The 12,729-nt window shown below is 45.5% G+C and overlaps 2 protein-coding genes across 3 annotated transcripts; one reads left to right on the forward strand and one right to left on the reverse strand.

Annotated features, from left to right (window-relative positions):
• Nucleotides 1-1,127: 1,127 nt before the first annotated feature.
• LOC310810038 (heat shock 70 kDa protein) lies at nucleotides 1,128-4,025 on the reverse strand. 2 transcript variants are annotated; one of them, XM_083677628.1, is made up of 2 exons: nucleotides 3,924-4,025; nucleotides 1,128-3,295 (listed from the first exon to the last, which is right to left on the reverse strand). In XM_083677628.1, exon 2 carries the CDS (start codon nucleotides 3,270-3,272, stop codon nucleotides 1,338-1,340), a length of 1,935 nt encoding a protein of 644 aa, XP_083533754.1. In that variant the 5' UTR covers nucleotides 3,273-3,295; nucleotides 3,924-4,025; the 3' UTR covers nucleotides 1,128-1,337. The 2 variants fall into 2 exon arrangements, with proteins under 2 accessions (XP_083533754.1, XP_083533755.1); XM_083677629.1 differs by having other exon boundaries at nucleotides 3,920-3,937.
• Nucleotides 4,026-4,713: 688 nt separating this feature from the next.
• rnf25 (ring finger protein 25) lies at nucleotides 4,714-10,735 on the forward strand. Its single transcript, XM_083677871.1, has 10 exons — nucleotides 4,714-4,842; nucleotides 6,009-6,080; nucleotides 6,355-6,451; nucleotides 6,899-6,966; nucleotides 7,071-7,140; nucleotides 7,626-7,697; nucleotides 8,165-8,311; nucleotides 8,736-8,825; nucleotides 9,038-9,175; nucleotides 9,454-10,735. Exons 1-10 carry the CDS (start codon nucleotides 4,826-4,828, stop codon nucleotides 10,249-10,251), a joined length of 1,569 nt encoding a protein of 522 aa, XP_083533997.1. The 5' UTR covers nucleotides 4,714-4,825; the 3' UTR covers nucleotides 10,252-10,735.
• The last annotated feature ends 1,994 nt before the right edge of the window (nucleotides 10,736-12,729 follow it).

Consider the following 12,729-nt stretch of genomic DNA (forward strand, 5'->3'; position numbering starts at 1 on the left):
CTAGCTAGGGGGGGTTGGAGAAGTTATGAGCTCCCTGCCTTATATTATTGTATGTTATGTTGTTAAACTTCAGGCGGGGAGCTATACAGAGTGGGAAATCATACAGTAGTGGTTACAAACCACTGCATCAACATCCTCATCTCATGCTCCAATACACGGAGACTTGATTGTTGTTGAGTACAGTGGGAAAGCAAATCCAGCAAATCACACAAATATTGAGCTCAAGTAACTTCCATTTGTAATGATGGCGTACATGTTGCACACTTCTACAAAAATCCCGCCAAGGGATTTATCTTCAATCATGAAAGAGCGCACTGACGCATATGTCCCTAAAACAGTTTCTTCTCACACCGGTTGCAGACAATAAAGAACGTTTTCATTTTTTGGCTATCTCTGAGGAGATTGTGTGTCTACAACTTAGAGCAGATTGTGTGTCTGTGTGTCTCTACACATGGCATAGGCTTACTTGTACTTAATGTTTTCCAAATCAGTTTGTTTTGCTGCCAAATGTGTAGGCTATTTTCTGTTGGTATAATGGAGAAAAAACCCCACTGAAAACCATAAATGTAATTGATCAAAGGCAGATATATGTTTCTTGTGTTTTACGAGTTCTTATCAATTTCCCTTTTTAATGTTAACAGCATATATGTTGATCAAATAACACATTATTATCTTAGTGAGGGTGTCTATTGTATACTTCTACCTTTGTTTCCCTATTTTAGCTACATCATCATGTACAGAATGACATTCAAATCCAGAAATGATGCATGTCTCTACGGGACCCATTTAGTCATTCTGTTACCAGATGTAAATCCACCTCACTTACTGGAGCTATATAGATAACACCCCACTCTTTCTGCAAACATATTTGAATCTTAATTTGGAGAAGATATTTAACAGAGCTTTTGGGAAATGTGGTCACATACAAAACCCAGGGAGATTTTAGGGTCATTCTGTTACCGAACTTCGAAGCTGCACACTTCTTAGTGTAAACGTGTTTTTTTTCATTTTCAGTTGGAAATGTTAGAAGCAGTCATTGTGCATAGAGGTGTATAGGTTGTTAAACTGTGCTATGAAGGATTTATTTTTGTCATCAATTGAAAATGAAGAATTGAGTCCCAGTGTCATTCTGATATCGTGGAATTGCCCAGCTTTAATTTTATTTGCAATGTCCAGCAATGCACATATGTAACAAAAGCTTATTTTGTTTATGAAAACAGGGGATATGTGAAATAACATTTACCAACAAACACTTCAGTACTTGCTATGAACTACAAACAGGCATCCATATCACAACCCAATGGGGACACTTTAGTCCACCTCTTTAGTCCACCTCTTTAGTCCACCTCTTCAATGGTCGGCCCCTGTGAGCTGGCACCAGAGCTGGCGCGTTGCTGTGCTCCACAGCTGCCTCCTGTGGGCATCCCTCCCTGGTACAAGTTGTTGATGATGGGGTTACACACTTTCTCCAACTCTTTCAGTTGATGCTCATACTCCTCTTTGTCAGCCAGATGGTTGTTTTCCAGCCAGGAAATGGCTTGGTCACACTTTTCAATGACTTTCTTCTGGTCCCCTTCGTTAATTTTGCCCTTCATGTTCTCATCTTGCACACTGCTTTTCATGTTGAAAGCGAAGGCCTCGAGGGAGTTCTTGGCAGCTATCGTCTCCCTCTGGATGTCGTCTTCAGCTTTGTATTTGTCAGCGTCCTGCACCATCCTCTCAATCTCCTCTTTGCTGAGCCGGCCTTTATCGTTGGTGATGGTAATCTTGTTCTGTTTCCCCGTGCTTTTGTCCGCTGCAGACACATTCAGAATGCCGTTAGCGTCGATGTCAAAAGTCACCTCAATCTGAGGGACTCCTCTTGGAGCGGGCGGGATTCCTGAAAGCTCAAACTTCCCTAGCAGGTTATTGTCCTTGGTCATGGCTCTTTCCCCCTCATAAACCTGAATCAGGACCCCAGGCTGGTTTTCAGAGTAAGTGGTGAAGGTCTGGGTTTGTTTTGTAGGGATGGTTGTGTTGCGTTTTATGAGGGCTGTCATGACTCCTCCAGCCGTCTCGATACCCAGCGATAGAGGTGCCACATCCAGTAGCAGTAAGTCCTGGACGTTCTTGGAGGTGTCGCCCATGAGGATGGCGGCCTGGACAGCAGCACCATAGGCCACCGCCTCATCTGGGTTGATGCTCTTGTTTAGATCCCTGCCGTTGAACATATCCTGCAGTAGTTTCTGGATCTTGGGGATTCGGGTGGAGCCACCAACCAGGACGATGTCATGAATCTGAGCCTTGTCCATTTTGGCATCCCTGAGAGCTTTTTCGACAGGCTCCAGAGTTCCCCTAAAGAGGTCAGAGCACATCTCCTCAAAGCGGGCCCTTGTGATAGAGGTGTAGAAATCAGTGCCCTCAAACAGAGAGTCAATTTCAATACTGGCCTGAGAGCTGGAGGACAGAGTTCTCTTGGCCCTCTCACATGCTGTGCGCAGCCTCCTCAATGCCCTCTTGTTCTGGCTAATATCTTTCTTGTATTTCCTCTTGAACTCTTCCATAAAATGGTTGACCATGCGGTTGTCAAAATCCTCCCCGCCCAGGTGAGTGTCACCCGCGGTGGCTTTCACCTCAAAGATGCCGTCCTCAATGGTCAGGATAGACACGTCAAAGGTGCCCCCACCCAGGTCAAAGATCAGGACGTTGTGCTCTCCCGATTTGCCTTTGTCCATGCCGTATGCGATGGCAGCTGCTGTGGGCTCGTTGATGATCCTCAGCACATTCAGCCCAGCGATCACTCCAGCGTCCTTAGTGGCCTGCCGCTGTGAGTCATTGAAGTAAGCGGGAACAGTGATAACAGCATTGGACACCTTCTGCCCAATGTAGGCTTCAGCAATCTCTCTCATCTTCACCAGGACCATAGAAGAAATCTCCTCAGGATAGAAGGATTTGTTCTCACCTCGGTAATCTACTTGAAGTTTAGGCTTTCCTTCATCGCTGACAACCTTGAAGGGCCAGTGCTTCATGTCAGACTGCACCACCTGCTCATCAAACTTTCGGCCAATCAGTCTCTTGGCGTCGAAGACAGTGTTGTTGGGGTTCATGGCCACCTGGTTCTTGGCCGCGTCTCCAATGAGTCTCTCTGTGTCTGTAAAGGCCACGTAGCTGGGGGTGGTTCTGTTGCCCTGATCATTGGCAATGATTTCCACTTTCCCATGCTGGAACACCCCCACACAGGAGTAGGTAGTGCCCAGGTCAATGCCAATAGCTACACCTTTGGCTGAGGACATCTTGACTGTTCCAAGTTAGGAGGCTACAAAACAAAGAGACTACATATTAGAGAAGTGCATTTTATATGGAAAATGTAATGTAATGTTCATAAAGACGTATAGTTCATTCATTAACATTCCCGAAAATATTGCTAGTGCCTTATTGTCTTATAAAACATCTATATTTGGCGTGCGCTTGGTGGGCAGGGATTTTACTTACTTACTGTATACACCGGGCAAGCTAATTCAAGTACATCTAGGCTATTCTATTCAATTCAGGCAGACTAAAAGAATCTGAATGACAGCATAACATAACATAATCAAGCTAACCACGTGTTAATATAGCATAAGAGAAAGAGTATAGACATTACTAATAATCAAAAACAGGTAGGCAACAGGCAAGCGGTAATGACACCAAAATCTGTATTTCTGGAAAGTTTGAGATTATGACTCTGTTGTCTCACTCTGTCAATTAACATAAGCTTACTGAAAAAATGACCATTTACTGCGAATTATTTTCACACACCGAATTCAATTATTTTCACTGAATAGAAAGTTACTAGAAATGTATGGCTGAAATTACCGATGATATTGTTTATAACAATATACAATTTAATCAAGATAGCAGCAGCATTAATTTCAGACTCCAAGAACGTCGGGCTACTTACTTACAGTGTATGAAATTAGGCGTCTTGTGGAAAAGGCTCGTCTCCTCACTCTTCGTTGTTCAATCGCAGTTCTTGTTGTGTCGATGCCCAATCTGGGAGAACCTCATCGTTATATAGTTGATTTGGTTCTCTAGATATTTCTCGAACTTTTCGTCCGACTCCTCATTGACCAATGAGAGCGCAGCATTCCGGTGCGATGACGCGGCCGGGGCGTGCGTGTGAACAGCAGGCGAACACTTTCGAAACTTCCTCCTCTTTCTCCAGTGTTCTAGGCGCTTCCAAAGTTGCCAAGAATACACGGGGATGGCGAGATATTGTCAGCCTATATTCAAGTTATTTATTGTACGTTCACTTATTATTATTTTTAGGTGGACTTGGTTCAGCAAGTCCAACTATTGGTATTCGACATACTTATTAGGTGGGCTTGCTTCAGCAATTGTTCTTTGACATACGACATGCCCGACATGGCGATGTAAAGTGATGTTGTATTGGCTAGTGCATCATTGTAATAGTGGAAAACCTAGGAAAACATAACACCACTCAAACGACCAACCTTCTACCCACTCCACTTAACTCCCCCAGGCTCATCCTATATATCCATCTCATGCTATGAATGTAAATGTACGTAAATGTCTTCTCCTGTGTGGTGACGACGTTCAACGAAATGTACTTTCTGTTTTATTTTTTCAGTACGAGGTAATCATAGAACCAGAATGAGAGTGTGTTACCAGGGAACCAATATGTGTGTCACCCTTTTGAACCTATCATTTTGTCATTTTTCCCTGTTGTGCCAAGTTCATTTTCCATGCCCGTCCATTCGGAGGCGGTAAAGCAGCATTCCATTGATCGCCAACCCCACTGAAGAAGAAGAAGAAGAATTCCCTCCCTCTCGTCGGTGGAACCAAGATGGCCGCGGAAAGCGAGTGAGTGTTTTGACAGCTTTTTCGCTGCTGAATTAGCCTGTCGTAATGTGGTCGAATAAGTGGTTTCTTACCCTGTACAATACCCAGCCTGCTCGGGTGATGATGTTGATCACGGAGCTTTGAAGATAGGCTGTATAAGACGGTTAGATATCGAAATCAAACTGACAGCTTTCTAACGTTAGTTTATCACATTGCTAACGTAGGTCTGTGCTGAAGTTGGGTTCGGTTAGCTGTTAAGTAGCCTAGCCTACACCCACTTATCCAACACAGCTGAGGGTAGGGGGTCCATGATGGGAGCTGGCAAATACAAATGCAAATAATGTCATTTCGTAAGTAGAATCCGTCATATTTGGCTCATTTCAAGCATCTACAAAGTTCTCTGAAATGAAGATGTGTGTATGAGCCCCCCCCCCCCCCCCCCCAGCATTGCTGTTGACCCGATTTGAGTATGATGATCATGAATTGATAAATTATGAAGCTTAACTTTCCTATCTAAAAATGCACAAGTCTAGCTACAGTTATTATATAGCGCACTTCATGGGCATTATATGAAACCATGGAGACAAGATTCCACGACTTTTCGTTTAGGTTGTACACGAAATGAACATGGTGGAAGCCATGTTTGCACCAATCCAGTACAGGCCTCTGGGTTAGGGGGGTAAATAATTGGAACAGACCATATGACTTTGCCAAACTCAATGGTGGATGCTGCACACAGTGTAGTTAAGTCTGGAATATCAACCACTCAAAGTTGGCCTTAGTAGGAGCGGCCATATAATGAGCCGGTGCAATATTATAAAGAGGAGTTTGTGTGTAAAGAGGAGTTAATTACGGGCTGTTTGATTATGAAAAGCATGAGGCGTCATCAGAATGGAAAGGCAGATTGACATGTAAGAGGAGAGAGAGAAAGTAGTACAGGTAGAAGTTAAAAATAGTTTGGCCTAAAGAGCGAACTGCTTCTGAAAATCTGTTAAGTCATGTAGAATTACACAAAATGCGTTTACCGAAGGCCTTAAATGCCCGCACCCCCTGAGACAATGTTTTTGTCCCGCTGTCCCTGCTATTTAACACAAAACACAAACGTGTCAGAACTAATACCCGTCTCTGTGAGAGAGAGAGAGAGAGCTCTTGTGTCAACTCATGCGTCTCTCTGTTCTCCTCTGCAGTGTGGTGTCTGAAATTGAGGTGCTCCAGTCCATCTACCTGGACGAGCTGCAGGTTGTCAGGAGGAATGATGGGTAAGAGATGGATGACGCCCTGTTTCAATCTATAATTAGTCACCAAACAATAACTGCCCAGACCAGCAGTCTCTACTTATCTGGACAATCTATACAGCTTTAGCCATGACGTGATCTCATATGTGACTGTGTACACAGTCATAACACAATCACTCTGCTCTAAACCAGGTTGCGTGCATGCATGCGTGCGTGTGTGCGTGCGTGTGTGTGTGCGTGTGCGCGCGTGTGCGTGCGCGTGCGTGCGTGTGTTAATGTTCTCTCTTGGCTCTTCTAGGGGATGGGAGGTGAGTTTGGTTCTGTACCCCTCCACGGCTGAAGACTCCCTCGCTCAGTTTGTTCGACTGATGTTGACTCTGACTCTAGACTTGCAGGTATGCTCGTATCCCCCTCGTCATCATAGCTGCTGTCAAAACTGTCAAAATATGCCTTTTCATACTAAACTCAGTTCATGAAAGCAATGTGTGTGTCCCCGTCCAGCTATGGTTGTGTCATAAGAAAAGCCCCTTCCCCCTCTGCTCCCGTTCTGGGTAGGCTTGAGCGGATGAAAGCAATAGCCTCAGAAACATATGAAGGCTATTCCTGGACTAAATAGCATATTTTCATGTAGATTTGTGCAATGTAGTTACTTGGTACAACTGATCTGTGTAGGGGGCTTTGAAAGGGCTGGTGGAGAGAGGAACTTGCCTTGAGCCAGCTCTCTCCTCTCCACTCTTATCTACGCAAGAACTCATTTCCTGTCATATTGTTTCTCTCACTCATTTGAATTTTCCTGTACTAGTAACACTCTCTCTCTCTCTCTCTCTCTCTCTCTCTCTCAGTACCCCTCCTCTCCTCCTATCATTTCCATACACAACCCCCGAGGTCTTTCCGATGACAAGCTGTGCAGGTAACGTGAATGAACCCGTTGACTGACTTCGGCTTGGTTTATCTGGAAGGGTATCTGCTCTTGTGCATTTACCTCAGCCCCCCTTCTCCTTCCCTCCTTTTCAGTGTACAGAGGAGTCTGCAGACCGAAGCGGAGTCCTCTCTGGGCTCGCCCGTGTTGTACCAGCTCATTGAGGTCAGCGCTCCTCCTCCTGATCAGAGCTCTGTTGTGGGTGTGCTGTAATAACCAGAGGCGTTGTGATATAAAGGGCTTCTATGGTCAAAGCATATGCCATAAAAAGAAATTCCATGTCAGCTTATGGTGCACAGCTCCCAAGGGTGATTTATGTTCACATGATGAAGGCTTTCACAGCGGCCACACGCTTTCATCCGTTACCATGTGATCAAGTCAACAGGGAGTGGCCTTGAAGACTCGTGCTGTCAATTTTTGCAACAAGCCTGTCTTTCATTTTATTCTTGTCTCGTGATCTCTTCTTGCTGTGCTATGACTAATGCTAAGACTAATGCTAAGACTAATGCTAAGACTAATGTGGATGGACGATGGTCTTTCACTTGATTTAACAATATGTCTGAGATGAATACCCCTTCACCTGGATCTGACCCATCTCAGTGTTGCCTCACACTCTCCATCCCCTGCCCTCTTTCTCTTCACTTCCTCAGAAAGCCAAAGAGATCCTGACCCAGAGCAATATTCCCCATGGGAACTGCGTCATCTGCCTGTACGGGTTTAAGGTGTGTCATCGTATTAGCGTTAGCAGATAAAACATGAACGCTTTGGCATCGAAATAGTTGAAATGTGCCGTCTGCCTTATTGTGCAGGTTCGACTTACTGTTATTTTAGCATTAGGCCACAATGAGCTGGATTGTGAATGCTATATACGCTTTTGAGATGGTATTGGCAAAAACTGTTGATTCATCCGTGTCAGTTTTAGAAATGCTTTGTCTGTCATTCTTTCCCCCTCTCCACCCCTTCTCCTTCCTCCTCTTCAACACACCACCCTGCAGGGGTGAAATACAGGGGTCCCCTGCTGTGTTTGGCACTGCCATAACAAGCCTGGGCACCCTGGACAGTTGGTCCAGCCTGCTGGGGCATCGCCAATACCATAGTTATCCACAATACGATACTCTGTGTGTCGCTACACAGACCTTCCTCTGTCGTGACTAAATGACGTGGTCCATGCTTCTGTCCATCTGCCCAGGATGGGGAAGCGTTCACCAAGACGACCTGTTATCACCACTTCCACTCCCACTGCCTGGGCCGCTACGTCACCCACTCCGAGACTGAGCTCAGAGAGAGGGAGAAGGAGCTGGAGGAGGACAAGACGCGGGAAAGGACTGACGAAGAGGTGAGATGAAATGGAGGCATGAATGACGGCATGAATGACGGCATGAATGACGGCATGAACCATACTATGCACTGTAGCTTGTTGGCAGCATCCAGTTGGTAAGGTATGTACTGCTTTTGTGTCGTTCATACGGTACTGAAAATGAATGCACTTGTTATGGTTGAAGCATTTGCGTTGAGCCCATTGTTTTTCAAAGCACTTACTATTACTTACGATACTATTGCAGCGCTTATCAGTGGTATCGATGCGCAGTCAGTCAAGTACCAGAGTTCGATATGGATATAGGAGCTCTTTGAGCTCAAAGGAATCAATCAAGTATATTATGGTTTTGACCATAGCTCTGTTGAACATGGACTTGGCTCTCAAGCTTTTCTGATTTGCCTGTCGTCATCCCCCACCACCACCACCACCACCACCACCACAGGAGCTAACAGTTGATTGTCCAGTGTGCAGAGAGCCTCTGACATACGACGTTGACCATCTCCTCTCTTCTCCTGCTCCCAGCTTTCCAAAGGTACAAATCTAGTTCACATACTGTGTGGCTGCATGCGTCTTTTTTTGCTTAAATATAGAAGTATTGTGAAGGAGAAAGTCTTTTTTTTTTTTTTTTTTTTTTTTTTTTTTTTTAAGCCTTGAGACTAACTATAATCTACACAAGAACTGACTAGGTACTTAGACAACACATGCAAATGGCCGCATTTATGCTGACGGTTATCTTTCCCTCAGCTGGAGGGAGCGGTGATTGGGGCCGAGTTTCGACATAAGTGGACTAAACTCCAGACTCTTTTAGAGCGGCAGAAGGCAAAGGGTGGGATCATTGACCCTGAGGCGGAGTCTAACCGCTTCCTCATACATATCAATGAGGTAAAGAGGGAAAAAAACACACAATTTTGTCTTTGCTGAGTTGTCTTTTGTCTTTCAGGGCTCCAATGCCGAGAAATGCTTTTTTTCCAAGAAAAATCTAGGATTTGACAGTAGCTGTGCAGTCTGAGCTAAGCACACAGACATTTAGTAAATTTAAGCTTGTGCTTCTAAATTATATTTTCAGTTTGCAATTCTAGGCACAAACGCAAGCAAGTCACTCACCCTACAGAGCCCTTTCTTTCCCTCTGTTAAACAGTGCTGCTTTTTGCTTTTCCCAGGCACCTCCTGATGCAGACAACGCAATCCAGGATGTGGACGCATCTCTCAGCCAATCGCAGACCTCCCCTCCGACTGCCCCTACAGCCTCCATCAATCTTATCACTGCATCTCAGCAGCAGCAGCAGCACACTGGCCAGTCGCATCGCAGGGGCGGCCCAGGTCACCACCGACGGCAGGACCAGTTTAAATGGCCCAGGAGAGGAGGCAGGGGCAGGCTCCAGCATGGGAGACCTGTACCTCCTACGGAGCACCTGGACAACCTCACTCTGTCCACAGAGAAGCAGGACCACTCCCACAGTGCCCCTGTCCACTCTTATGACGCGCCAATAAAAACCAGACTCCTGGGCAACCCTGCACAACAGAAACCTGGAAATCCACAGCTAAGCCAATTGGAGAAGGCCGAAGGGGAGGGATGTATGGACCTCAGCCAACCAGAGGCTCCACCTCCCGGGGACGGGCTGCCAATGACACAGCCGTGCCGGGACACCCCTAAAACTGACAGCCTAAGGGACACTGTGGAATCTGGACGGGGACGGGGCAATCGGGAGAGAGGGAGGAGGAAGGGCACTCCAGGCTCAGCTCGGCAGCCTGGCCAATGGCAGGAGAGGCATTTCAGAGGAACGGACCGATGGGATTCTCAGGGGAGTGTGAACCATCACCACTGGGATGGGCGGGGTCAGAGAAGCAGGGGAGGGAACACCAATCCCTGCAGAGGAGGCAGGCCTAGCAGGGGGAGTGGGAGTGGCTTCCATCATAGAGTGGTGGAGGGTGAGGTGGGGAAGGAGGGGGTGCTATGACAAAGGGTCAAAGGAGGATCAAAGAACACATCTATCTGTACCTCCATTATCAACTTGTGTAGAATAAAGCTCTGCACTGGCACTGAAATCAACTGTAGTGTCCTGCTTTCCTTTGCATTGCTGGTACTGTATCACCTGGTCACACATTAATTCCCACCTCTCATGAATGTACATACGTGTGATACATCGACCCCCCTGTTAAATTGCACCTCAAGAAGTTGCGGATTTCGGTAACTCAGTTGTAGAGTTGGCTGCCAAATAGGTTGTTAATGTGTTTTTTACCAATTGCAAATTATCCATTAGCTATCATCATTTGTGTGAGCCACAGTGACTGCTTGCAAGACAAGACAAGCTGTTACTGACAGTGCACTCGCTTTAGGAAGTCAAATTTGTCATCCAAAAGTGTATATTATATCGCCTATTACAATCCATAGACATGTAAGAAATTGACCTGTAAGTGGACTATGATCATAACCATAATGGTGAATTAATGAGGATTACTTCAATTACGTCAATTTAAAATGTGTGCGTACAGTATTTATAGGGAATCATAAAGTTCCACCTCAATGTTGGCCCTCCTCAATAAATTGAGGTACAGTACTGTAGTATTGCCCTTGTGCTTCATTTCTGTTCTCATCAAAGCTTCTGTGAGTTCACGTGTTAACTTGGTATAATAACCACCCTGGATGAACAGACAGAAAGGTAGAATTTCAAGGACGAAGATCTTTATTTATCCAGAGAGTTTTCAATGTATTTTCTAAACGAAGTAAAGGTAGGAATCCCCCTTGTCAGCAAACTCGCTGGGGAGTTCCCACTTGCTGTGGAACGTCCACGTGGTCTTGTCTGTCAGTCTACTGTCCGTCTTGTCAGTCAGTCCGTTTTCAGTCTCTTCAATGAGTCCGTTGATAAACTCGTCAATCAATCCATCATCTCGCTCATCAGTCAGTCCATAGTCATTTTTGTCTGTCAGTCCATTATAAATGTGGTTGGTCAGTCTTGGCTCAGCCCGAGGTGACGTGTTGTTGGTCTTTGGCGGCAGATCTGGCACGCCGGGTAGCTGCCAGTCTGTCTGAGCCGGGGCCGAGTTCCTGGTCAGAGAGGTGTTGGAGGTTGAAGCCTTTCAGAATTAAAAGAGAGGTGGTTGAGTTGAGGTCAGAGGGGCAGGCACAGTGACTGCATCCCTAGATATCTGTCCCTGTCTACAACACACACAGTAAGAGGCAGGGTCTCACCTGGGCTGATTTCCTGGATTGTGGTGAATTGGGCCTGGTTTCCAGCCCTGGAGTCTGTACCTGCTGAGCTTTACCTTTCCCTGGCTGTCGAGGCAGAGAACACATCAAAGTGAGATAAGATGTTTGCTTAAAGAATATTATATTCCAGTAGGTTTGGTGTTGTGGGCTTACAGGTCTCCGTCTCCGGGCTGTAGGGTCCTGGGGTGTCTTTGCTGTTTGACCTCTTGTCCTGTCCGTTTTTCTCAGGTGAAGTCTTTTCCCTTTTCCCTTTTTTCCTTTGACGTTGGGTGTCGATTTTTTACCGTTATATTTGGTTTCCTTCCTTTCATTATCGCCTCCAGAGAGTTGGTCCGTGTCTGTAGAAATCATTCAGACACAGAATTGTTGTTTATGAATCACTTGTGTAACTAGATAAACTTAGTTCTGCACATTTCACAAGCAGAATTTAAATGTGTAGCTGCAAATGACTTAAAGACTCCTCATAGCACTTACCGGTATCAGAGTGTTCAGCCTCAGAGCGACTGTTTCTCAGGCGTTTGCCTCCACAGCAGGTTAGGAGCGCCAGCAGTTGAAAAAACACTACAACGCTCTGTCCACTCTTCTTTCTTTCTTGCTTTTCTTTTCTGGCCTCCTTCTGAGGTCCGTCTACTTCTGGAACCTCCGTTCCGCTTTGGGTTTGACCCATAGGGAGGACTAATAGTTATTCTGTAAAACAAGGAATTATGAATCTACTATAATCAGAGATAGTAGTGTGTGTCCTTGAAAAAGCAAATGGTGCTCTGTCTGAAAACTCTGGAACCTTGGCATTTATGTCTTGTCATAACCATGGAGATACACTATGGTCGGAACACGACATCATAATAGTACAGTAGGTGGACATATGATGTCACATTGGCATCCCCAGCAAGGTTCATCATTATTCAGTTGTGATCTGTGTGTACTGTAATATATCAACGCAAATGATATTACAGTATTAGATGGGCAGAAAGTGTTGGGGTGTGATTTAGACAGAGTCTGTCTGGGCCTGGTCCTGGGCACACTCAGTATTGTGTGCCTTCTCTAGCAGTAAGCATCCATATGAATAATGTAAACACAGGAGCAACTTTACAGCATGCCCTCCCCTCTGCTCTGTCTTAATCTTTCTGTCTAGTGCTGCACTGTACTGTAAGGCATTTATCCTATATTGTATCACCTATTACAATCCATGGACAAAGGAGTTAATGTAAGAAATTGACCTGTAAGTGGA

This window comes from Argentina silus, assembly GCF_951799395.1.
Source record: "Argentina silus genome assembly, chromosome: 9".
Classification (NCBI taxonomy): domain Eukaryota; kingdom Metazoa; phylum Chordata; class Actinopteri; order Argentiniformes; family Argentinidae; genus Argentina; species Argentina silus.